The sequence below is a fragment of the Babylonia areolata genome, chromosome 4 (assembly GCF_041734735.1).
Source record: "Babylonia areolata isolate BAREFJ2019XMU chromosome 4, ASM4173473v1, whole genome shotgun sequence".
Classification (NCBI taxonomy): Eukaryota; Metazoa; Mollusca; class Gastropoda; order Neogastropoda; family Buccinidae; genus Babylonia; species Babylonia areolata.
The window spans coordinates 6,746,701-6,771,639 of NC_134879.1; the positions used below are offsets into that span (position 1 = coordinate 6,746,701).

The 24,939-nt window shown below is 41.9% G+C and overlaps 1 protein-coding gene across 3 annotated transcripts in view; it reads right to left on the reverse strand.

The window, feature by feature from the left end:
- LOC143280810 (uncharacterized) overlaps nucleotides 1-24,939 on the reverse strand; it is a 231,135-nt gene that overhangs the window by 16,488 nt on the left and 189,708 nt on the right. For all 3 annotated transcript variants that reach the window (XM_076585503.1, XM_076585501.1, XM_076585502.1), the window contains exons 57-63: nucleotides 24,075-24,203; nucleotides 22,819-22,868; nucleotides 17,028-17,144; nucleotides 16,165-16,208; nucleotides 15,493-15,581; nucleotides 11,643-11,807; nucleotides 9,053-9,125 (exon numbers count right to left, since the gene is read on the reverse strand). In XM_076585503.1, the coding sequence (XP_076441618.1) occupies nucleotides 9,053-9,125; nucleotides 11,643-11,807; nucleotides 15,493-15,581; nucleotides 16,165-16,208; nucleotides 17,028-17,144; nucleotides 22,819-22,868; nucleotides 24,075-24,203 (667 nt within the window). The remainder of the gene's footprint in view (nucleotides 1-9,052; nucleotides 9,126-11,642; nucleotides 11,808-15,492; nucleotides 15,582-16,164; nucleotides 16,209-17,027; nucleotides 17,145-22,818; nucleotides 22,869-24,074; nucleotides 24,204-24,939) is intronic.

Here is a 24,939-nt window from a genome sequence, read left to right on the forward strand (position 1 = left end):
ATTTAATGTTCTGGTGGGGTGCAGATTGGTCAAGAGGCAACTTTGTTCTGAATATCAGTTGCCATGCGTGGCCAAAAGAGGTTTAATGTTGTTGTTTTTTCAATCTAAACATGTCCTGTGTAGATCTTATCCAACATCTCTGGTCTGAGTGATGTAGGAACAAAGATCTCCTGACCTCTGAAAATAATGCCGTCGATGATGGAGATTTCATCACGGAAGTTTCAACAACTGGATGACTCAATAAGCTGCAACTAAGCGACGATAAGACTGGATTTATGATAGCCTGTCCAAAAAAGTTTACTCAGCATCTTCCCTTTCCTGAATATATTCTATAGCACACCTGTTTCACTTTCTCCTTCGATTCGCAGTCTTGGCGTAATCATAGACCAGTCTCTCTCCTTCCAATAGCACATTTCGAATATCTGTAAAGTTGCCTATCTGAAACTGCGTAGAATCAGGTCTATCCGTCACTATCTCTCAACTGATGCAACCAAGACACTTGTATGAGCTTCAGTTCTGTCAAGATTGGGTTACTACAATTCTCTTTTGGCTGGCCTTACCAAACGTATGCTGGACAGAATTCAACGAAATCAGAATAACGCTGCCAGACTCATTTGCAGATCTGAATTTGACCATGTTTCTCCTCTCCTTCAGTCTCTCTACTGACTGCCAGTTTCTGATCGCATAGACTATTAGCTATCCACTCTGACCTTTTCTGCAGTCAACGGATCTGGCCCAAAGTATCTTTCTGAACTCCTCCATATCTATACTCCGTCTCGCCAGCTCCGTTCTTCCTTGACTTCCCATGATACCTTACGTCAGAAGTAAGACTTGTGGACACAGATCGTTTTCTTTTCATTGCAAAAGATGTAGAACAAGCTCCCTGATAACCTCCGCCATTCTGACTCCCTCGCCTCTTTCAAATCTGGTCTAAAAATTCAACCTCTTCCCTCAGCAGGTTTATACAGTTAACATGCAGGCTTATGCAGGTTTATACAGCGCAGTACCCCCATCTCAAATGGGGCTCACCGCGCTTTACAATAAGATTTACAAGTTTAAGACTAAGTGACATAAAAATATGTATAAAAAATAAAGTAGAATAAAAATGAAATAAAATAAAATAGAATAAAATAAATAAATAGACATAGTCTCACATCACATTTGCTAAAATACATATTTCAGTCTATCTCACATCATGCCGGCTAAAATCTACATACTTCAAACTATGTCACACACACACACACACACACACACAGACATATATATATATATATAATATATATATATATATATATATATATGAACACCTTTAAACAAACACAATTGTCATCGGATTCTCCGTGATTAGTGACGATCTGCTCGCAAGCACACGTGACGGCCTTTGCAGTCCGCTAAACTTGCATAAATTGGCACAGTGAGGGATGAGTGGTCATTTCATACCTGGTCAGTCATCTGACCAGAGCCTGCTTTCTCTCTCTCTCTTGCTGTGTCGCGAGCAGTGTGTTGTGTCGTGTGTGTCCCCACAACGGCTGACAACTCGCTACGTATCGCTGTAAGTACTAGTGTGTAGAATGTGTTGATTTGTAAATTGTATTGTTCGACACAGTACTTGTGTTCATACGAGTATGTTCAGTTATTGCTTTGTTCAGTTAATTCTTTGTTCAGTTATTGCTTTGACATGTTAGTCACAGATCGGCTATGATTGATCTAAATAATCGCCATGTCGTCATATGCTCGGAGCAGTAGTCCACTTGACTCTTCTTAACGTCACAGTCAGTGACGTCTCTGGACACAGATAGTTTGTTCCAGAATGTTCTAGTGAGTGCGTAAAGTTCATTCACCACTTAATGGTTAAGCCATGATGATGCTTCACTTACTATCTGGTCTATCAGTTTGCCAGTATAATATCAAAGCCACTGATTCTATTATCTTGTTTATTATTCATGTATTATTTTACATGCTGATATCAATTGTACTGCTACATTGTGCTCAGTACTCTAAGAGGTTATTGGTTAAAACAACCTGATATGTATCAGTCTGTTAATTGTAATTTAGTTGTCATGCTCTCTCCTATACAGCTTACTCCAGTATAGTGCAACATGATAAACTGATTCATTTGAGTTACTTTGACACAGTATAAGCTTTACTTAATCTATACTGTCGGTGTACTTTCACCAAGTCAGCATTGCTTCAGTCACTTTAACTGCACCATTTAAATGTATTAGGAATGTCATTTGATGTCAGTGTTTGGTCTTCAGACATATGCAAAATCCGAGTGATAGTCTTTACATGTAATATGTATACATGTGCTTTACTGTTCACTTGTGCCAACATGTTGTGCTTATGACATTTGTTTATGTCATTCCAGGCACTGTCTTCTTCTCATTGTCTTCTCATTATTTCTTCTCTTAGTTCTAGTCTTCTATTCTTCTTTATTTCTTCTCCTTTAGTTTATAACTATTGTAAATAAAACAACAGAAAAACCCATTTGTGACTGGCCTCTATATGTTCCTGGCCTGTGCGTGGGATCTTGTCTATCCTTTCATTCAATCAGTCATTCAGTTATGTCTTTTGTGCCGTACCCTTGAATAACCACTCGGAGCACGGCTACATATATCTAATAAGTATACATATACACACATACATATACACATACATACATACACACACATATGATGTAAAATCGTAGTCTCACATCACAAAGGCCCCAAATCACAGCAAGATAAAACACATCACATTTACCCTAGTCAAAACATCCGCCAAGGAACCAGGACTCACAGAACCACAATAAAATCATCACTAATGCACGCAAATCAACTCCAAGAGCACGTCCAGCGATCAAAGCACAGCAAGCATACACAGAATGGAAAAGCTCTACTTAGAAAGATACAAATTAAAAAGATGTGTTCTGAGACTGAATGTGTGGAGGGTGGCTGCAATGTACATGTGTATGTTAAAATGTGTGTGTGTGTGTGTGTGTGTGTGTGTGTGTGTGTGTGTGTGTGTATTTAGTTTGTTAGTCACATTTTGATGAGTGTACGTAACGCTGATGTGTTATGTTAACAAGTGTTTGTGAAACACCTAGAACGGATTTCTGGACAGTGTACTCTATAAGTATCCATTATTATCATTATTAATTCAGAATTGCTTTCTTGCAGTCTTGTCGATGTCGAGGCTAACCTTCTTGCACAACCACTTTAAGGTTTTGGATCTGAGAGTCCTCTGATGTGTCAAGACGTATCTATTCCATCTTACTGAGACGGGCAGGCTAGGAATGATGGTATGGACCTGGACATCAAGATCTTCAGTTGACTGATCGACTGCTTCAACTGGCAAGAACTTGCGTGACAATGCGTCTGTGACAGGGATGAAAACATGAGGCTTCTTCATGATGCTTTCTGACGGTTTGTGATCTGTCTGGACCATGATCTTGTGTGTATAGATGTACTGGTGGAATCATTTGCAGTTCTTTTTCTATCTGTGCGTACTTTTCGTCTGATTTTCTGAGGCTCTTTGATGCAAATGCTATTGGTTTTCCATCTTGGAAGAACGCAGCTCCGACTCCATATTTACTAGCACCGACCTGGAGTGAGATGGGTTTGCTAGGGTAAAAGTAAGCGAGTACAGGTTGACTCTGGATTACTTTGGCTTTCTTCAATGCTTCGTCTTGCTTGTGGTCCTAGATAAACTCTGTTTTGTCCTTGAGTAGATTTCGCATGGGTTTGGTTATCTCGGACAGTTGTGGTGCAAATTTGGATGTTTTGGATCTCCTTTTTATTGTTTGGTGGTGACATACCTTGCACCGCTATAACTTTGGCTGCATCTGGTTTCAAGCCTTCAGATAAAAACTATGTGTCCAAAATATTGGACGTAAGTTGCTCCCACAACCAGCTTGTCTGAGTTCAGTTTCAAGTTTTTGGAACCGGCACGCTCAAATGCAGCTCGTAAGTTTTCTGTTATGCTCTTGTCGTGTCCTTCCTGAGATGAGTACATCATCATGCTCTTGCCGTGTCCTTCCTGAGATGAGTACGTCATCAACTAAAGGTGTGACGTCTGGAAGACCCTCAAAGATTTCATCCACCTTGCGTTGAATTTCACCTTGCGCACTGATGAGACCAAATGGTCAAATAAGTACCAAAGTACCTTCCAAAAGGAGCGTTAAACGTTGTGTTGTCACGGCTTGTGGCGTTCGTTGTGCATGTGTTCGAGTGCACCTCTCTTCTCCTTCCCTTCTCCCCCTTTCCCTCTCCCTTCTCCGCCCCCCCCCTCCCCCCTCTCTCTCTCCTTCACTACCCTCTCTCCTTCGTGTGAATGTTCAGTTTAATGCCGAGCGTATGCACATGCATCTCTTGGGATATGTGTGTGGCCGGCCTGTTCCTTCTCTTGGACATTTTGGACTCTGAGTCAAGTTCAGAAATTTATGTAGTTGGGATGGAAAGATTCCACTTTGCTGTTGATGCCAAGCTCTCTCAAGAGACGGGTCACCGTTCCAGCGTGTGAGCTGTTGGGTGCCGTCAGACAGAAGTAGTGGGGTGTTTTTCTTGTCACCCCCTTCTTTCTGTGTGCGGTTCTGTGTTTTCATCCTAAGCCAATGGTGTGCCTCTGTATTTAGCTGTTGACAGGTGAGGGGTCGTACGTTTGTCTTTGTAATGTTAAATTAGTGACGTGACTTTTGTTGACATGAAGCTGAATGAATTAGGTATTGGGCGTTTGTAAGGTTAGGGGAATGTCTTTATCGGAAATCTTTTAATTCCAGCACTCTTTTATTCCTAGATATTTGGGGAATTAGTGAATTTGTGTTGTATTTAGGTGTGATATTTTGCCATGTATTCAGCTCTGTATCAAATTTGTTTTTCTTATAATGAAAACTGTACCTAACGACAGTCTAAATTTTCCAAAACATTTTGTGGTAATGGAAATGAGATCTGAGTTTGTGATTTTATATTTTTCGAAACCAGCAGGATAGGCACAAGGCTGACGTATCGTCATTTGGAGTTCTTTGTGAAGGGCTCTTTCGGAATGTCTGTGGTTTAACCCTTTAATTATAGGGGAAAATATAACAAACGGTTCATGTAGTTTTCATGTTTGTAGCTTTTGTGTGGAAGTGGTTGTAGGTAATAGGATATCCCCTTTCTACCCTGATAAGTGTAATGCATATTACTTAAGGAAGGGATGGAGGGTAGGTGGAACGTTTTTTGAAAGTGTAAGACAGCATAATCTACAGAGACTGGGAATCATTGTTACAGATTTCCAGGTGAGCTTTTCCCCTTGTGCCACTGCCTTCAACGGAACTCCAGGATCAACAACGCAACAGTCTTCGTTTCCCTTCTGGTTTGTCCTCCTCGGATTTTCCTCATGCCCACTTCCACTCCCACTTCTAGCGCCCCTTTCCCATTTTCCCTCTCACCCCATCCTACCTTAACCCTCGAGTCTACGAATGACATCGATCTTCAACTGTCGGGGGAAGTTCGCGCCAGGTGGACTCTGGTAGTGTCACTGAGATGAACTGATACCACATTTGACTACATATAATCATGAAGTGTTGAAACTGAAATGGAACTATGCTTTAGTTAGATGGGAGTAATCTTTGTGTGTTTGATTTATTCGGGTGATCACAAGTAAAGAACCGAGCTGAACTTTTCTGTGTCTCTGTGTTTGTGTTGTCCGGTCGTTAGTTAGTCTGGGAAGGGCGGGGGCTGTGACAAGTGTAATAGGATAATTCATCATCCAGCTTCAGTTGCCAGTAATCCGAAACTGCGTCAAGCTTGGAGAAAATACTTTGCACCAGTCAACTTGACATGTGCATCTTCACGGGTAGACATAGGTTAGTGAGGTCTCTTGATGGCAGCATTTAAGTCCCTTGGATCAAGTCAGATTCTCAGCTTCCCATTCTCTTTTTCAACAACGTTAAGTGAATTCATCCAGTCTGTTGGAGTAGTAACTTTGTCGACGACTCCACTGGTTTACATCTTATCCAGCTCTTCCTTCAGTCTCTGTTTGATAGCGTGTGGTACACGGCGTGGAGGGTGGACATCAGGCGTTGTCTTTTCTTCCAAATGTACAATGATTTCGCCTTCAAGATCGTCAAGATCTGAAAAGAGGTGTTTGTACTCTTCGTTAACAGTGGTTTTGTCAACGGAGATTTCGATGTATTCTTTGTCAATGAAGAGTTGAAATCGACAAACAAGACAAGCTGAATGAGTTTGAGCTCTAAACTTGCTGGCAGACCAAGAATGTGCTGTGAAGCTGGAGGTGTATCAACAACGTGGAATACACCTGTATAAGAACGTTCTTTGTATTTGCATTCCATGAAGATGTCGCCTGTGACTGGTATTCTCTGTTCACTGTAGCTGAATGTCTTGCTAGAGCTTGTTTTTAATGGTGGTGCCTCACACATTTTTACATATACAGATGCTGGTATGACACTGACTTGTGAACGAGTGTCAATTTTGAAACGGATATCTTTCCCTGTGCTGGAAGTAATGACAGCAAACGCAGTGTCTGGAGGCTCTACACCACTGGTGATCGCATCGACAAATAGTGATGGGTCATCATCTTATTTGATGCTATGCACTACTTTTGGCTTGCTGCGACATATATTTGCCACGTGGTTGAGTTTGTGACATCTCTTGCATATCTGACCAGATGCTGAGCACTCTCCCCGTTTGTGTTCGCACCCCTCAGGTTCTGACAGTCGATGACTTCATGGTGACTGTGTTGTATTCTCTTGTCTTCCTGAAAATTCTGTTGCTTTGGTGCATGCTGCCTCTTTTGTTTGATAGCGTCTACGCTATTTGGAGTGGCAGTGATGGTCATATATTTCAGGCATTGTTGTGCTGTTTCATATGTGACTGCTAGCTCGATGGCCCTCTCCTTTTGCAAATGCTTGCTTGTATTCAGTCCACTACCTGCCATGCCATGATGAATGAAAAATTGCATGTATGTGTATGAGTGAACAGTAAGTGCGCGTGTGTGTTTGAGTGTTGTAGGCTAGAATGTGTACGTATGTCTTTGTTTGCTTGTTTTATAATTGTGTGTGTGTGTGTGTGTGTGTGTGTGTGTGTGTGTGTGTGTGTGTGTGTACGTACGTACGTACATGTAATGTACCAATTGTTCCAGTTTTCATCGCTTTGTTACCTTTAATAGACTATTCCAGTTACTATTCGTATTCGTCGTTCTTATTATTTTATTTCAATTTATTTCTTTATTTTTTATGTTTTGTGTCGTTCTCTATTTTTATGTTTCATGTCGTTAAATGGGCAGAATTGTAAAAAGGCCTTTACTGTGCCTAATTCTTTACCCATTAAAGATTCAATCAATCAATCAATCAATCAATCTCCATAGTAAGTGCATCACCTTCCCTAAGAAGTTTTTTTTTCACGAATATCTTGTAAAAATACCCCAGAAACGATTCTGCAACGAACCATCTCAGACGGTTTGTCATAATTACAGTCCTTGACAAAGTTCCGAAGGTCAGTGACAAATGTTTCAAATGTTTCTCCTTGATGCTGTCTTCTTTCTGGGAATTTGTAGCGTGAAAACACATAATTCATTTTAGGAGCAGTGTGTTCAGCAAACTTGTTGAACAGAATGTCAAGGTTTGTGCTGTCCTGCTCAGTGAGCTTGCGTGCGCGCACGTGTGTGTGTGAGTGAGTGAGAGAGAGAGAGAGGGAGAGATAGAGAGAGAGAGTGTGTGTGTGTGTGTGTGAGTGAGAGAGAGAGGGAGAGAGAGAGAGTGTGTGTGTGTGTGGATGTGTGTGCATACGTGACAATTATGGTTAATATTCTTAATATAATTATACATTGAGGCGTGTTAAATGCTTTCGCTCATTTTGATGAAGTATCTTTTATGGGGAGAAATGTGCGTTCATTATTTTAAGGAGTTAACTAAAAGTGGTAATATTGGTGTATTTGGACTTGAAAATGCTTTTTCATTGTGCTATAACCTCTACAATTTTATCAATGTAAAACGTTAGTTTAAATATGTATTGTCCTACTTAATTCTGTCGCCCACAAGCCAATTTTCATTGTATTTTTTATGAGGACATTAACAGAACTGATTAATTGATTGACTGATAGGTGAAACGTTTAATTATTGGTGGAACGTTTATAAAGAATTATGACCTGCGCTGATGTGCAGCATCTCATAAAGGTTATCGATATCAATCATCCTATCCAATTTGGTTTCTTCATCAATTGCGGTTGCTGAGAAAATGTTAATTAAGTTTACCTTCGACAGACAGACACACACAGAGACGGCGATAGAGACAACGATATCACTTTGTGTACAAAAGTGAAAAAGAAAAAGTCATTCCCACTGGAACAAAACCTTAAAATGTGATAGTGACAAGCACTGGTCAGACAAAAGTGCTGGCAATCTGAAAACGGAAATTGTCAATCACTACAATACTTTATCATTCTATGTCCCGATTATTTCTTTTAGAAATGCAAAATGCACAGTGTCACCCTCGGGTTTGTTGTTTTTAGACAATATCTAAAAATATATATATTTAACAGAAGAGTATATAGCTAAGCTGCAGTATATACAATTCAAATATAAGTGAAGTTTTTACCGATATATAAAACAGTAATTTGAGGACATAGATGTTCATTTATGGTCAACTTACAAATGTTTTAATCGCATCCAGTATCCATTTTTGTCGGGATATTTGTTTACTTTTGTTTTTATGTCTTTTTTCTCTTTTTTTTTAATAATATTGTTGTCCGTATAATCTATTACAAAATTATACAGTCGGGGAAGTGTGTGAACATTATGTGTCAGAAGTAACTTTCCTGCGTTACGGAAAGCAGTCATGAAAAAAACTCACACACACAGAGAAAAAACAAAAACAATCACTACAAAGAGAATAAGAAAAAAGAGAAGGAACAGAGAGAAGGGTACAGAGAAGACTTGAGACAGACATCAGCTGTTATTATGACGAAAACAAAGGGAACAAAATAAAGACACGGCAATAGTTTGGTGTTAAAAAGAAGCATGGTCAGAGGTCTTAAAACAAAAAGAAGGGTATATTGCAGTGTGGGTAATACTCACATTCGAGGGATGGGAAGATGGGTTGTTAGTTGGATTCCTCCCCACCACGGTATAGCAAACATTATCCACCACGCTGCACACACACACACACACACACACACACACACACACACACACACATACAGACCACGTACACACAACACACATTATATTAACATTGAATCGCGAATAAAAACAACGACAACAAAAATCTACATAATAAACACATCCAATAAATACAGTTACTCCATTTGTTCTAACGAGTCAAAACATTATTCATGATACTGCCCTCTTTGTTGCAAGATGAAATTTGCTGCCTGATTTGCATGAATAGTGACGATCGTTTCTTTGATGAACAGGATGATTCAAGATATGGGAAAAGTGCCCCAAGACTTCAAAGACGCCTCCATTGTACATATCTACAAGCGAAAGGGTGATCAAGCGTCCTGTGACAATCATCGTGGGATTTCCCCCCTTGTGCATCGCAGGGTAAGATTCTTGCCAGGGCAATCCTGAAGAGATTCATCACCCACATAGCAGACTCCATCATCCCTGAATCACAGTGAGGGTCTCGCGCAGGCAGGGGCACAAGCGACATGATGTTTGCTGTTCGCCAGCTACAGGAGAAGTGTCGAAACCAGAAACAGGAGCTACACATGGTGTTAGTTGATCTCACCAAGGCCTTCGACACCGTTAATCGGACGGATTTGTGTAAGATCCTTCATAAGGTTGGTTGCCTGGAAATGCTCATCTCACTGATCATTTCATTCCATGATGACATGCAGGCGAGGTTGCAAGAAAACGGAGATACCTCTGACCCATTTCTAGTGAAAAGCGGAGTGAAACAGGAATGTGTTTTAGCCCCCATCCTCTTTTCCATTCTGTTTGCTGCAATGCTGATTGACGCATTTCGGGACTGTGACAAGGAGGCATACATCCAATTTCGTTCACATGGCAAACTCTTTAACCTTCGACGACTTCTGGCCGACTGAAGTATTTGAGGACCTTCTGAGAGAGCTCTTCTTTACTGATGACTGTGCACTGGCCGCGCACAGCCATGAAGGCATCCCGTGCATCACGGATCGCTTTGCAAGGGCCTGTCAACGCTTTGGACTTACAGTCAGTCTTGGCGAGACCGAGGCCATTTCCAGCCTTCACCGTTGGGAGCTGCTCGTGCTCCACCACCACCTGTCGTCATCAACAACAGAAATAAAAACTGAGGACAAGTTCTGCTATTTGGGCAATACTATAAGCAGCAACGGATCTCTGGATGCAGAAGTGATGTTGCGCATCTCAAAGGCCAGCTCTCTGCCTCTGGCAGACTCTCAAAAGAATCTGTGGGAAGACCATGGCATCAAATTGCACACAAAGGTTGCCGTGTAAAGAGCTGTGGTTCTGAGTGCTCTCCTCTACTGTTGTGAGACTTGGACCACGTAACGCCGACGCATCCACCCAACTCGAACAGTTCCATCAACGATGCTTGCGCAAGATATGCAGCATCAGATGGCAAGACAGAGTGTCCAACCTACAGGTCCAGAAGTAGTGTGGCCTACCCAGCATTGAGTGTATACTCATCAAAAGTCAACTCCGACACACTGTGCATATGGAGGACAGCAGAATTCCAAAGATGCTGCTCTATGGACAACTGAAGGAAGGACAACGTGACCAAGGAAGGCCTCTCAAGAGATACAAAGATACCTCGAAGACCAACCTCAGAAGCTTGCAACAACAACACTGCTCCCTAGGAAAATGTTGTCCTTGACAGTATCAGTATCAGCAGCTCAAGGAGGCGTCACTGCGTTCGGTCAAATCCATATACACTACACCACATCTGCCATGCAGATGCCTGACCAGGAGCGTAACCCAATGCGCTTAGTCAGGCCTTGAGAAAAAAAAGAGATAAATACATAAAAATACTACTACTACTACTGTTTATAAGGCGCAAAATCTTGATGAAGTCAATTCTAAGCGCACAAGAAAAAAATGTGAAAGCAACGGTGTATCCAAGGCACAAAGACATTCGAGTGCAACAGAGCAGCCACCATCCAGGAAAAAAGGAATCGGAGAAAATGGGGTCAATCCTTGCTGGACTCCATTCCATGCAGCGTCTGTGGACGGCCTTGTGCCTCAGGTATTGGTCTTCATTCCCACATGAGGACCCACATCAGTGGATGGCCTGCCCGCCTGCTCATCCGTCGGACACGACAGGAGAATCCAGACTGACGTGTGTGTGTGTGTGTGTGTGTGTGTGTGTGTGTGTGTGTGTGTGGTCAAATAAAACAGGAATTGCGTGGGCCATAGTTGTGACAACATTTTGATAAAACAATCATTTGAAAGATTCCATTGATGATCTGCAGAATAGGCTTTAATTTCATTATTATCTGAACAAATAAACAAGTAAAATCATACTGAATCACAGGACACGTGATCATTATACTTTTCTTATTTTCAACATTGCCAGGGAAAGATCCTTTCAAGAATACACAAGAAATTATTTTGAATTTGTGTAAAATGCTGAAAAAACTTCAATATACACAACAGACCATCTTAAAGTGTCAAAAATGCAGTCAAAATTCCCTAATTTTATTTCGTAACAAAATACGTCTTTTACCTGGAGCTGTCTCGAATATCGGCACAGACATGGTGTGGACCAGTAGAGGAGGGGGTCACTATGAGCGGGGTCACGACAGTGTTGGGGGGGTGGCTGGCGGTGACGGGGCTTCCCGTTTGCGTCTGGACACCAGAGGTGTGTGGCCCTTTCATCACCTGTCCGCCTCTACAAAAATAGAAAAACCCGAACGCTGTAACATGTTCGTTTCTGCTGCAAAACAAAACAAAAATCTCACTAGATAGTCTGACTACTCAGAATGTAAAGTTGTACAGTGCCTTTTAGCAATAACACCTGTTGTCAGGCGAATGTGTCAAGATTCAGTTTTTCCAGTGGAATTCGACCACAAGATCCGTTTTCTTCCTCAGTAGGACATCGAGATTTTGTATCACAGATGGGCTTTTTTGTTCCATTACCGGCCCCTACACAATGGGTGCTACGGCCTTTGATGGGAAGATAGAGAGTGCATATTCAAAACCATGCACTTGTGTCTTTGGAAGTGTTGCTGAATTTCCTGACAATACTTGTGGTGAGTGACTGTCAAAGTCTTTCGTGTCGGCAGACCAGTGGGACTGTGGGGGAAGTACGTGGTTATGGTCCATACTAAATGGGGGACGCTCACTCTCAGTACTGCTCCGTGACAAAGTGATTACTGTCGTCAGTGGGGGTGGGGTGGGGGAAGGAGGGCTTAAGTGATGTCTTGCGTATGTTGAAACTGAACAGGCAATTCTAAACACCACCGAAGTGAATCATAACCAGTGCATTTCCTGTGGTGTTTAACCTTATGGCAAACCAACGGTGGCAGACACTGTGAAATGTCGCCACTGGGGCGATAACAGACAAGCCTTGGTGTGGCAGTGTATGGGAGACTGAGTCAGCGGCGTTGGCGGTAATGCCGCTAAAAGTGTGCAGATGAAAGGGCAGAAACATTATGCAGAAACATTCGGACTACACATGCAAAGACATGCTATTTCTTAATTTTGGTGTATGTTACTTAAGACGTGAATAAAACCTTAAAAAAACGACATGCCGATCTTGTACTCTCTCTCTCTCTTTCTACCTCCCTTTCTCTGATTACTGGGCGATAGTGATCATCGTGTCAAAGTTACCTGCACAAACAACCTGTAGACAAATTGGTCTAAAATGTCCTTTTGAACTGATCACTTGATTTGGGTTAAAAAATTTTTTTTTATTTATTCATTTTTTTTAATAATCTTTTAGGTTCTGAGTATGATTCATCGATTCGTTGGTGTTTTCTTTCTTTCATTCTTCGTTTCTTTTTCTTTCATTGTTATTGTCTTTTTCCTCCTCCTCCTTCGTCATTTTCGTATTGTTCTTCTTATTTCCACTGCGTTTGTTTTGTTTTTGATTATTTCAAAAATCATCATTGTCATTTTCTCGACTATTTCTGGCAGTGGCCCAAGACATGTTACATGTATGATCCACATAAACATCCCATCCCGTCAGCTCCGTTCTCCTTCTGATACTCGTCTGTTTAGCATCCCCTCTGTCCTTCTGTCACTCTTTTCATGACCCAGCTGTTTGGAACCAACTCCTGTGCAGATCAGTAACTCTTCTTCTTCCACTTCATTTAAGTCTTTCCAGAAAACCCACTTCTTTAAAACTAACGTAGAAATCACTGCCCCAACCCATCGTTCTCACTGTGTACTTCTTGTCTGTATGTGCGTCTGTGCATGTGCATATGTGCGTCTGTGCGTGCGTGCGTGCGCGCGCGCGCGCGCGCGTGTGTGTGTGTGTGTGTGTGTACTCGTTTTTGTAAAGCGCGTAGAACCCTATTTGGAGAATAGGCGCAATATAAACTTACATAGTCATCATCATCATCATCATCATCATTTTATAGTTGTGAGACATGGTGAAAAGAAGCTTGGAACTTATCATTTTAACCTCAGTAAAATATTCGAGTTCGAGACACAAGGCTTCCAGAGCTCTTATTCACTGACGAGCAGCTAACAACTTAGCCAGCCACCAGGAGGAATTTTGTTTGATGTCCCGTCACATATGTCTATGATTGAAGACATTCTGTTAAAGTATTTATGAATACATTTGAGTATTATCGGTTAGAAGGGGTGGGAGATGTGAATGAATGGAGGGTTGGGGGAAACTGGGCAAATGAGGGTGAAATGAGGGTGAAATTTGAAAAAAAAATTCTAAATACAATTACAGGAAATTATTCAAAGGACTTCGTAAAAGAGAAGTCGTTAAACTGACAAGCGAAACAACTGATAATGAATGCAAAAAGTCAAAAACATCAACGTTCTCAGTCACTTGTGAAGACACACTTTCGTGTACATAAGGCTTCATCAAGCTACAGTAAAAAATCATATGCTTAATTGAAAGGTTACTAAAGCATATGGACTTGACATTAGAACAATACTTGGTCCGTAATTAAATTTGATAATAGTCTGAAAGTTAAACTCAGAATTGGTCTGTGAATCGGACCAAAGTCTGAGAGAGTCAACTGACGAGGTTTCAGACTTGAATTCAAGCACCTATAAAAGTCTCTTTCTAGTATATTGCTTATTTCCTTGTATGACAATGGGCAATATACTTTTATACTATCTGTATGATTCTTTGCTCCCCTTTTTGCTGCCCTGTCTGCTTGGTCGTTATAAAGGAATCCAGTATGGGATGGTATCCAACAAAAATCAACATTTGTACCCTTCACAAATAGGGAGTGCAATAAATACCTAATTTCAAACAATAAATCTTCTCTGATTATTCTCAAGAAGGAGCAAATATTCTAAAACAGATTGAGAATCAACACAAAATAGGATATTACTTACTATCATTGGTATATCAACAAGATGATTTAAAGCCATAAGGATGGCCACCAATTCAGCTGTAAAAATTGAATGTCCCTTACCTAAATAATATGATTTTTCTGTTTTTAGGCCAGGAATGACAAAAGCAGATCCTGCACTGCTATCATCCAGGACCAAGCCATCAGTGTAAACTTTTAAATGATAATCAAAATTTTCTTCTAATTCAATTCTGACATATGCTGCTATTATATGTGGTGATTCTCCTTTTGTTCTGTCATAAGCACATATATTGAAGTTTGCTTTTGTTAACTCCCAGGGAGGGACAGGTGGCACCAGAACACGAGGTGCCATTTCATGTAAATCAATGGCTGAAGAATTTGAAATATCTGACACATATGTACGAATGGTTTGCAGATGTGAATTATTTTGTGCATTTTTTTGAAAAGTCAATATCAGACCTAATATTTAATTCCTTAAAATCATCCACTGCTGTACATCTCACAATGTATTTAGCAGAACTTAATTTTCTGATTTCTTCTAGTGGTAGAATACCCGCAATAGGCTTCTGAGGTCTTAGTATGCACAGGTACCCCTAAAGCCAGTTTCACAGCTTTACTGTCAATTATTCGCAGCTTCTTTAGAAATGTCGGCGGAGCAGAAAAGAAGATTTCTTGACCGTAGGTCAATCTTGATCTTACAAGAGATGTCGCTGAATGTAAAAGAATTTTGGAGTCTTGTTCCCAAGGAGAGTGACTTACAATTTTTAAGGAATTTAAACTTTTAACTGCTTTAGTCACTATTGAATCATTGTGTTTCTTCCAGTTTAGTTTTGAAGTAAATAGGATCCCAAGAAATTTATTTCCGACTTCGTTTTGAAGTAAATAGGATCCCAAGAAATTTATTTCCGACTTGAAAAATATTTCATGTCCTCCCCCCAAAAAATCGTGGTAGTTTTCTGGGGTTATAACCTTTAAAGAGGATCAAATGCGTTTTTTCTACAGAAAACTCAAAACCATTAGAGTGCATATAGCTATTCAGTCTATCGAGTTCACCCTGAAAATGTTTCTTACCCAGCCACGTAGACAGGGATGGTGCAGGTGCTGCCCACATCGCAGTGAATCTCCAGACCGTTGCTTGGAGTGGGCACCACAGCATGAGGCTGGAACGAACATAGCAGTCACACACAGCACTGGAACTGAACCGGAGCCTGCCAAGCAAGGACTGAAACAGTCTGCCTGAAGGGATGACTCGATATTGCAGCGCCAACTTATCGGGCTAGACGCACACTTTCATTTTCGTAAGAATTAGGATTGTGTCCTATCATGCTGTGTCGTGTTAAGTCGTGTCGTGTTGTGTGTTGCTTTGCGTTGCATGCGCTGCGTTGCTTTGTGTTGCGGTGTGGTGTGGTGTAGTGTGGTGCCATACTTTTGTATGCATGACGAAAACTTTTCCATGCAAGAGTTTACCTTTTCTGTATTAGCATTTTAATTCACTGGTTGATCCAAGGTTGAAGCAATGACTGAAACAGTCTGCCTGACAGGCTGATTCGATATAATAACAGCGCCAACTTATCGGCCTAGAAGCACATTCTAATTTTCGTAAGAATTATAATCGTATCGTGCTGTGCTGTGTTATGCTGTTGTGTTGTGTTGTGTTGTGGTGTGGTGTGGTGTGGCGTGGTGTGGTGATGTGTTGAGTCATCTTTGTACGTATGACGAGAACTTTTTTGTGCAAGAGTTTACCTTTTGTGTATCAGCATTTTTACTGACTGGTTGGTCCGTTCCATCTGAAAAGCATACGAAAGTAAAAATGAACATACGAAAACGAAACCTAAAGGACAGTCAGAGGAAATACATATCAAATGTCTTTTTACTGTGCCAAGACTGACCTGATGACACAATTACAAGCTACTGCCCAAGCAAAACTTTCAATTTTCAGCTTTTCACGACAATCGTGAAGATTAGGTGTATTCTTTTGAAGTCTGTGAAGGTAATTATGAGAATAGTTATGAAGTGTTAGAACGCTGTTCGCCTTATGAACTTTCCTAGCCAGTCTAATCAACAGCAGAACACACACGAAAAGACTTTTTAAAATATTGGGAACAAAATCACTACGTCCACAAATGTTTTAGACAATGACACGCCAATGTTATGACAAAAACTTTTTTTTTTTTACATTCTATGACATGAATAGATTTACTCACGCCTTACAGAAACAGAGAGAGAGAGAGAGAGAGAGAGAGAGAGAGAGAGAAGCGCGCAGGCCCGCGATATCGTTAAAATCTAAATCATCATGGAAGATTTTGCAGACTGACCTTGCTTTTATTTGTTGTTTTTTTCTTCTCAAAAACAGCAGCAGCAACAACAACAACAACAACAACAGCAGCAGCAACAACAACAGCAACAGCAGCAGCAACAACAACAACAGCAACAGCAGCAGCAACAACAACAACAGCAACAGCAGCAGCAACAACAACAGCAACAGCAGCAGCAACAACAACAGCAACAGCAGCAGCAACAACAACAACAGCAACAGCAGCAGCAACAACAACAGCAACAGCAGCAGCAACAACAACAACAAATACAAACCCAGATACTGCACTCACCCGTGTTACACTGAGGTCCTGTATGGAAGGGAGGACACATACAATGGTAACCGTTAGTGTCTGAAGGCGCCAACACACACTGTCCCGCGTGTTGACATGGGTTGTTAAAGCACGGATCTGTTGAATGGAAAGTGTAAATATCATGATCATCTGAATGGAATATGTAACCATGTTTCATTACTATCTTATCCACCACATGGAATAGTGCTCTGGAAAATTATTGCACATTTACAAGAAATTACTTCTACTGAATGACAAGAGAGTTTTCAACAAATGACAGGGCACGTAGAATATCATCGTGTTTTCAACTGTGTGACCAGTTTGACTGATTGCTGTTCAACAATTATCAAGACCGTCAAACACTCCAAAACTCATGTGTGGTTTCTAAGGACTTTTCCATAGAATTTTGGAACTGTAGAATCCTGGAGTACCAGAAAATTCATTAATGAAAGGTTATGGCATTATTTAACAAGTACATTCGAGCTGCGACGAATGAAATAGTTTTGAAATGATAAACGGTCTAGAACATACAGTTTACTTCTTTAGAAAAAAAAATCGTTCGTCGAAAACGTAAATGTCTCTTTGCACTAAAACGCCAATTGTCAGATCCATTGCTATCATCACAAGTATGTTTTTGGAGAGTCTCGAAAACAGAAGCCAGAAACTTTTCCTCGAGCTCTTTTCCATCTGATTCAGTCAGGTACCCAGACGCCTTATGACGACTCATAACACGTGGTACATGGAGACGGAGGGATTGACGAATGTGACAAAATACTTGGTATAAGTTTCGAATTACAGTATTGTTCAGACATTGTAATACAACATGATATTCATTTCCCATATTACATACATTTCCCATATTACATTTCTTGCAAATTCTGTTTTCTCTGTTTTCACTTTCTCTTCTTCCTATTTCGGTCTAATTTTCTTATCCGTCCGATCACCATTCTGACACTTGGGACAGGAACGGACAGAAAGAAGAGGGCGGAAGGCGGGGGAATCCTGTCGTCCCAAATGACATTTTCTGTTGTCTTTTTGTCAGTAGTGTCATAATTTGGACCCACTGATATTGTACAAGTATTGCTCCTTTTAATTTTTTATTTGCTGAGTTAATTCTTATTGGTTGGTTAGAATATATTAACACACTGACATGACATTATTGCCGCTTCTAATATTTCCCATGTGTCTGTGGGCGGAAATTCTCCACTGAGCGTGGCATGAAGATCCACAGGACCTTAAAGGGTTGTACGAAGAATCTGACGAATGCTCAGCAGCGCACTGCACCAGCAAAGACGTCGCATAACCAAGGCCAGGACTCAAACCACAGTGCCAAGGACATAAACGCTGATAATTCAGACGTATCACTTGTACAAGATCTTGAAGCCAAACGCCAGAAACAAAATTTGCCACCTGCAAGTGCAGAAACGGAATGGGAAGAGCTGGACCTGAAAATAGTCCGAAAACTTGATGTGCTAATAGGAAAGAGCACCATGGAACACAAGTTAGCCACCTACGGAGATATCATGTACGCAGCCTGTCGGGAAACCTATGGAGTGAAAGAACCAAAGACAAGAACAACTCCTCAAAAATTCAGGCGACAACGAGAAATGGACAACATCCGAAATGCAAAAAAGAAAGCTCAAGAGAAGGATGAAGACTGCTTCAGAAATTAAGAAGCAGGGTCTACAGAAACTGTGGAAGACCTGAAAGCAAAACACAGTGCCCTCAGTAAAGCAGAATCAGCAAGGAAAAAAAGGAGCAAAAAGAAAAAAAAAACACAAGACAGCTTCTTCCGAGACCCCTTTCAGTTCGCAAAAAAACTGTTCGAACGGCCCAAATCAGGGACACACAGTGGACAAAGAAACACTTGAACAGCATCTCAGGAAAACGTATTCCGATCCGCAAAGCAAGAAACCACTAGATCTCAAGGGTTTAGTTCATCCCAGGAAACCAGAGAAGAAGTCCAGCAATAAACCACCAACCCTTGAGGAAGTACAGAAAGTGGTCAAGAAAGCCAGGGCCAAATCATCACCAGGGCCAAACGGAATACCGTACCTGCTGTACAAGAAATGTCCTAAAGTCCTTGAGTGGCTCCACAGAGTGATAAGATCAGGCTTGAGGAACCTGAAGATCAGCAACCAATGGATGATAGCTGATGGCGTGTAAATCAAGTACCATCAGCCAGTTCAGACCAATATCGCTTCTGAATGTCGAAGGAAAAATCTTCTTCTCTGTCATGGCTGCAAGACTGACAAAATACCTCTAAGAAAATGTGTACCTGGATGTGTCAGTCCAGAAAGGCGGCATCCCAGGAGTTCCTGGCTGTGTAGAACATACCATAATGATTTGGGATGCAATCCAAAGAGCAAAGGCAGAGAAAAAGAACCTAGATGTGGTACGGCTGGGGCTGGCAAATGCATACGGGTCAGTTCCTCATGAGATGATCCAAGTGGCTCTCGAGATGCAACCATGTACCAACTATCATCAGGGAAATGCTGAAGAAGTATTTCCATGGCTTCTCAATGCAGTTCACCACTAAGGAATACACGAGAGATTGGATCAATCTGGAAGTGGGCATAGCCATAGGCTGTGCAATTTCTCCAATCCTGTTCGTGCTGGCAATGGAAGTGATCTTGAAAGCCACAATGAAGGGAACTGATGGAGCCGATCTCGGTTGCGGATACCAGAAACCTCCTTTGAAAGTCTTCATGGATTACACAACAGTCCTTTCAACAAAAGAGGGTGACACCCGTGAAATACTGAAGCGGTTGGACGAACTAGTTGTCTCAGCCAGGATGAACGTCAAACCAAAGAAATCACGGAGCCTCTCACTGCGTAAAGGAAAGGTAGCTAAAACGGTCATATTCACTGTAGCCAACCAAGCCATTCCAACGGTGTCTGATGAACCAGTCAAGAGCCTTGGAAGATGGTATGATGAGTCCCTGAAAGATACAAAAAGAGGAAAGGAAACCAAGCAGACAGCAGAAGGCCTGCATACCACAGACCAGTGTGGCCTTCTTGGTAAATACAAAGTGTGGTGCCTTCCAAAGCTCTTGTGGCCTCTCCTGATATCAGCTGTAGCACAGTCGAGTCAATTGAGGCAAAGATCAACAAGTACACACGCAAATGGCTTGGTGTCCCACTTGGTCTCACTGACGTGGCACTCTGCTGTCTCCAAGCAAAGCTAAGGCTGCCTCTGAAATCCCTTGTCGAAGAAAACAAGGTAGGGAAGGCAAGACTCCCCAGAATGCTCGAAGGCTCAGGAGACAGTGTTGTGAGATCAAACCAACCCAAGCTGAAGACTGGCAGAAAATGGAAAGTCAGTGAGGCAGTCAGTGCAGCGAAAGAAAGTCTCAAGACGAAGGAAATAATAGGACACGCCAAAACGAACAGACACGGCCTGGGATCGACAAAAATGGAATGGTGGTCTGAGGCAAAGGGGAAAGCAAAAAGAAACATGATCATACAGGAGACCATGAAGGAAGAAGATGATAAAAGAGTCCAGAAGGCAATCCAGCAAGGCCAGCAGGGGCAATGGACAACATGGGAAAATGTACTCCAAAGGAGCCTCAGCTGGAGCGATATGTGGAACATGGCCCCTCTAAGGATTAGCTTCATCTTAAGGTCTGTGTACGACCTCCTTCCCTCGAATACAAACTTGGTGAAATGGGGGAAAGCAGATGACCCTGCGTGTCCACTATGCCATGGCAAACAAACAGTGGAACATGTCCTCGGCTCATGCAAAGCGGCGTTGAGCCAAGGAACGTACACATGGGGGCACAACCAAGTGCTAAAAGAAATTGCACACGTGGTGAGCACTGTCCAAGAAGCACCAACCCTACCAGAAGTTCCAGTTGAGTTCCGCTCTGCAGAAGGCAATAAATTCTGGTCAGGAACAGCTGTAACATCCAAAGCATGGAAACATGCCGAAGATTGGGAATGCACAGCTGACCTACCAGAGGGGAAGAAACACCCGGAAATCATCAGCAAGAGCGGCATGATACCTGACATAGTAATCCAGTCCAAGACTACGAAACAAGCGATTCTGATTGAGCTCACTGTGCCATACGAAAGCAAAATTGAGGAAGCCCACATCTACAAGGCTGAGACGTAAGCTAGTCTAGCCAGCAGCCTGAGAGAATCTGCCATAGAGAGATTGGTGCAAGAGTGTTTGTAAGCGCATCTGCCTACAGCCTCAGGAAACAGCTGTCTCTGGCAGAGAGAGGACACGGGCTCTCAAGGCAGTGGCAGAAGCAGCAGAAAAGAGTTCCAGCTGGATCTGGTCGAGGAAGAATGAAAGTAAACTTCATAAGGATTTCCCTAAATTTCCCTATTCAAACTAGGTGAACAATAGCTAAGTGGTTAAAATGTCTGCCAGAAAAAGGTGACTCAGTCCTGAAGTGGCGACCACCCTTCAGGCGCAGGCTCGAACATGGTGAGGACCAGAAAAAAGGGCGGCAATACAAGGGCATCCAGGAGTCGGGATCTGGGTGCGGCCCGGCCTCCTTAGAGTGTAAGGAGTTAAGGGCCGAAACACTTGACTGAGGGGGGCTTCTTCTCTGAAGACCTTTCACTGTCCAGCTCTCCTTAGAGAGTATACTGATATGACTACTTGCAAGAAAATTTAAGATTGATTTTCAGATGATAAAGATGTTCCTGAAACTTTATCGAGATTCAGCACTTTCCCTAACGTGAAGCGTCTTCATAAAACTGATGGCTAGATGGGTTTTATCGATATCTAATTACCTTGCCCGGTTTAGTTTCACATGCAAATGCTGTGTAAATGTCAACGTTCAAGGATACCATGAACACACACACACACACACACACACACACACACACACACACACACCACTGTGATGGTTAGAGCGTTGGATTATCGCTCGTGTTTCAGGAGTTCGATCCCGTCGCATCTGGTGGGTTTTGGGTGGAGAGTTTTTCGATCTCCCAGGTCAACATAATTATGTGCAGACCTGCTAGCGCCTGAACCCCCTTCGTGTGTATACACACACAAAAGATCAAATACGCGCGTTAAATATTCTGTAATCCAAGTCAGGGTTCGGTACCCAGCATACACGCCCCCGAAAACGCAGTATGGCTGCCTACACGGCAGGGTGAATAAAATAATAGAATGTTCATACATGCATAAATTAATGTTACATGTCTGTATGTGTGTGCGTGTGTGTGTGACTGAAACCTGATTGAATGATACAGAAAACGAATGATAACCGCCCACTGGCGCAGCCTGTTGCGCAATGCGCTTAGAGTTTGATCTCTGGCGGAGGACAAGCGCTACAAAAGTACCCACCCATATCACCACTCACATACACTGACACAAACAACCGGAACGCGGTCAGTACACAGACACATTTTGTGCACACACTGTTGTCAGTAACAATAATGAATCACTTTATGATATTCGCTGCGTGTTGTACGCACACGAACGACATGCCATTGTTCATGGTATGGCGGATTCGACTGAATAAATCTGCTCAGACGAATGAACGCATGCTGATTTCACTGGCCGTTTCCACAAAATGACAATAAAAATAGCAATATCAACAGGAAAAGATGTACCTTACTGCTCAGTCCACTACTGTACTTTAACAATCCATAAAGTTTAGAGCTTGGTCTGTGACCAAAGATAGGCGCTATATCTGTATCAATAATACCAAAAAACGTAACTTAGTGATATTAAGAATTGTGGTGATTCTTAGAGTGCTAACCCAGAAGATGCCAAGGAGCTATTGAACCCACTACTTTGAAACAGCATAATGACTAATTTACTTACTGGGATCAGCGACCTGATGGATTGTGTAGCAGCGCTCCTCCCCGTTTGTTCTAGAAGAGAAAAAAATCCGCTCATGTTTTCTGACTCAGGACACAACACCAACAGAAAGAACTTGGTATCATTATGATGAAAATGAAAGGATTTTTTTTTTTTTTTTTTGAAAGGATATTTTTCAACAGAGTGTGTGTGTGTGTGTGTGAATATGTGTATGTATATGTGTGCGTGCGTAGGTATGTTAAGTGCGTAAGTGTATGTTAGTATCCGTATCTTTATGTGTGAGTGCGTGTGAGTGTTTACGTTATGTGGATGCGTGTGTATATGTATGGATGTATGTATGTGTGTATATATATATATATATATATATATATATATATATATATATATATGTGTGTGTGTGTGTGTGTGTGTGTGTGTGTGTGTGTGTGTGCGCACGCGTATGCACACGCATATAAGTGTGTGTTATGTTGTGTTGTGAGTGTATATGTGTGTGAGTGTGCGCGTGTATGTGTGCATCAATGCTTCACAACAAACAATGCCTGCATACTCAGATCTTCAAACGAATAGATAAACTGATAAAACCATTCGATTGGGTTCGACAGCCCAGTAGTTAAAGCGTTCATCGTTTAGTTTGGAAGTCCTGGTTTTGAAATCTAACCGTGGCTTGCAGTGGCTTAAGAAAGGAGATCAGCTTTTCCAGTTTCCCTCATCAACATATATGCAGTACCATGATCCCCGTTGTGTGTACACACACGCTCAGGATTATGTAATCGGGTCATCTTTCAGTTGATTATGGAAACGTGAACATATGCTACATGCACACCCCCCAAGGCGGTGTAGGCCACCTAAATGGGTGGAAAATAGAGGTCATACATGTAAAATCCTCTTTCGCAGGTGCACGAATAAACATTGGGGCTGTAAGCAACGAACGGAACGAAGGTGAGAAGATGCAGTGGAAGAAAAAAAACCTGCAATGAAATCAGGGCTAGAAAAAATTAATTTGCTTTGATAAAATTACGGTAAATTACCCCCATCCCTTCCCGTCCACAGCTCACACTCCCGATACCCCTCGTCACCCACCTTCCAGAAATAAATAAACCACAAGCGATGATATATAGCGAAAATAAATAAACTCATCATCCACATGAAACTTATCTGACAAATCCCTTGCGACAGTGTTGACATCGACTCTGTCGTAACTTCGGGAAAAGCAAAGCAAAGAAAGCTCGATGATGATGCCTGTCGTCGTTACAACTCACCCCACTTTGACACAGGCTTGATTCCCCGTCAGTTTGTCAGGCTCAAGCAACACGTCCGTGTTACACACATGGCTGTCTGCTGGCATTTTGAAGACGTAGGTACCGCTGGACTGTGTGGTTATGTCATCGCTGCACAACCAGTGGGCACTATCAAAAGCATGTGATCTTACGAGGCAAAGCTTCACGATGGCTATGGACAGTGTGGACACATATTCACAGACACGAGCACATACCAAATGCATGCATACGCCTCTGCATACACTCACACATGCACGAATGCATGCACACACGCATACACAGATTTCTCTGTGTGAAATTCGGGCTGCTCTCCCCAGAGAGAGCACGTCGCTACACTACAGCCCCACCCATTTTTTTTCCTGCGTGCAGTTTTATTTGTTTTTCCTATCGAAGTGGATTTTTCTACAGAATTTTGCCAGGAACAACCCTTTTGTTGCCGTGGGTTCTTTTACGTGCGCTATGTGCATGCTGCACATGAGACCTCGGTTTATCGTCTCATCCGAATGTTATAAACAGAAGTGCCCATTCATTAGACTAAATAAATATACCCATTCATAAGAATACATAACATATTCATGCCTCCTGCAATGTTTCTACCTACTCTTTTACTGATATGTATATTCAACATTTGTATAGAATACCTAAACCAGTTGCAAGAAAATTGTTGTTTTCTGGCCACTGATTTGCGTCATGGTTACAACTAATTCTGATAAATAATATACATTATAGATCATGTACACTGCCACGGGGGAAACGTTCTGTCATCATCATGCCACGGGCAAACGACAGGGAGCTGCCGATGTGAGGTCACCATAAGAACACACATCAGAGGAGATCCTGCACTGCT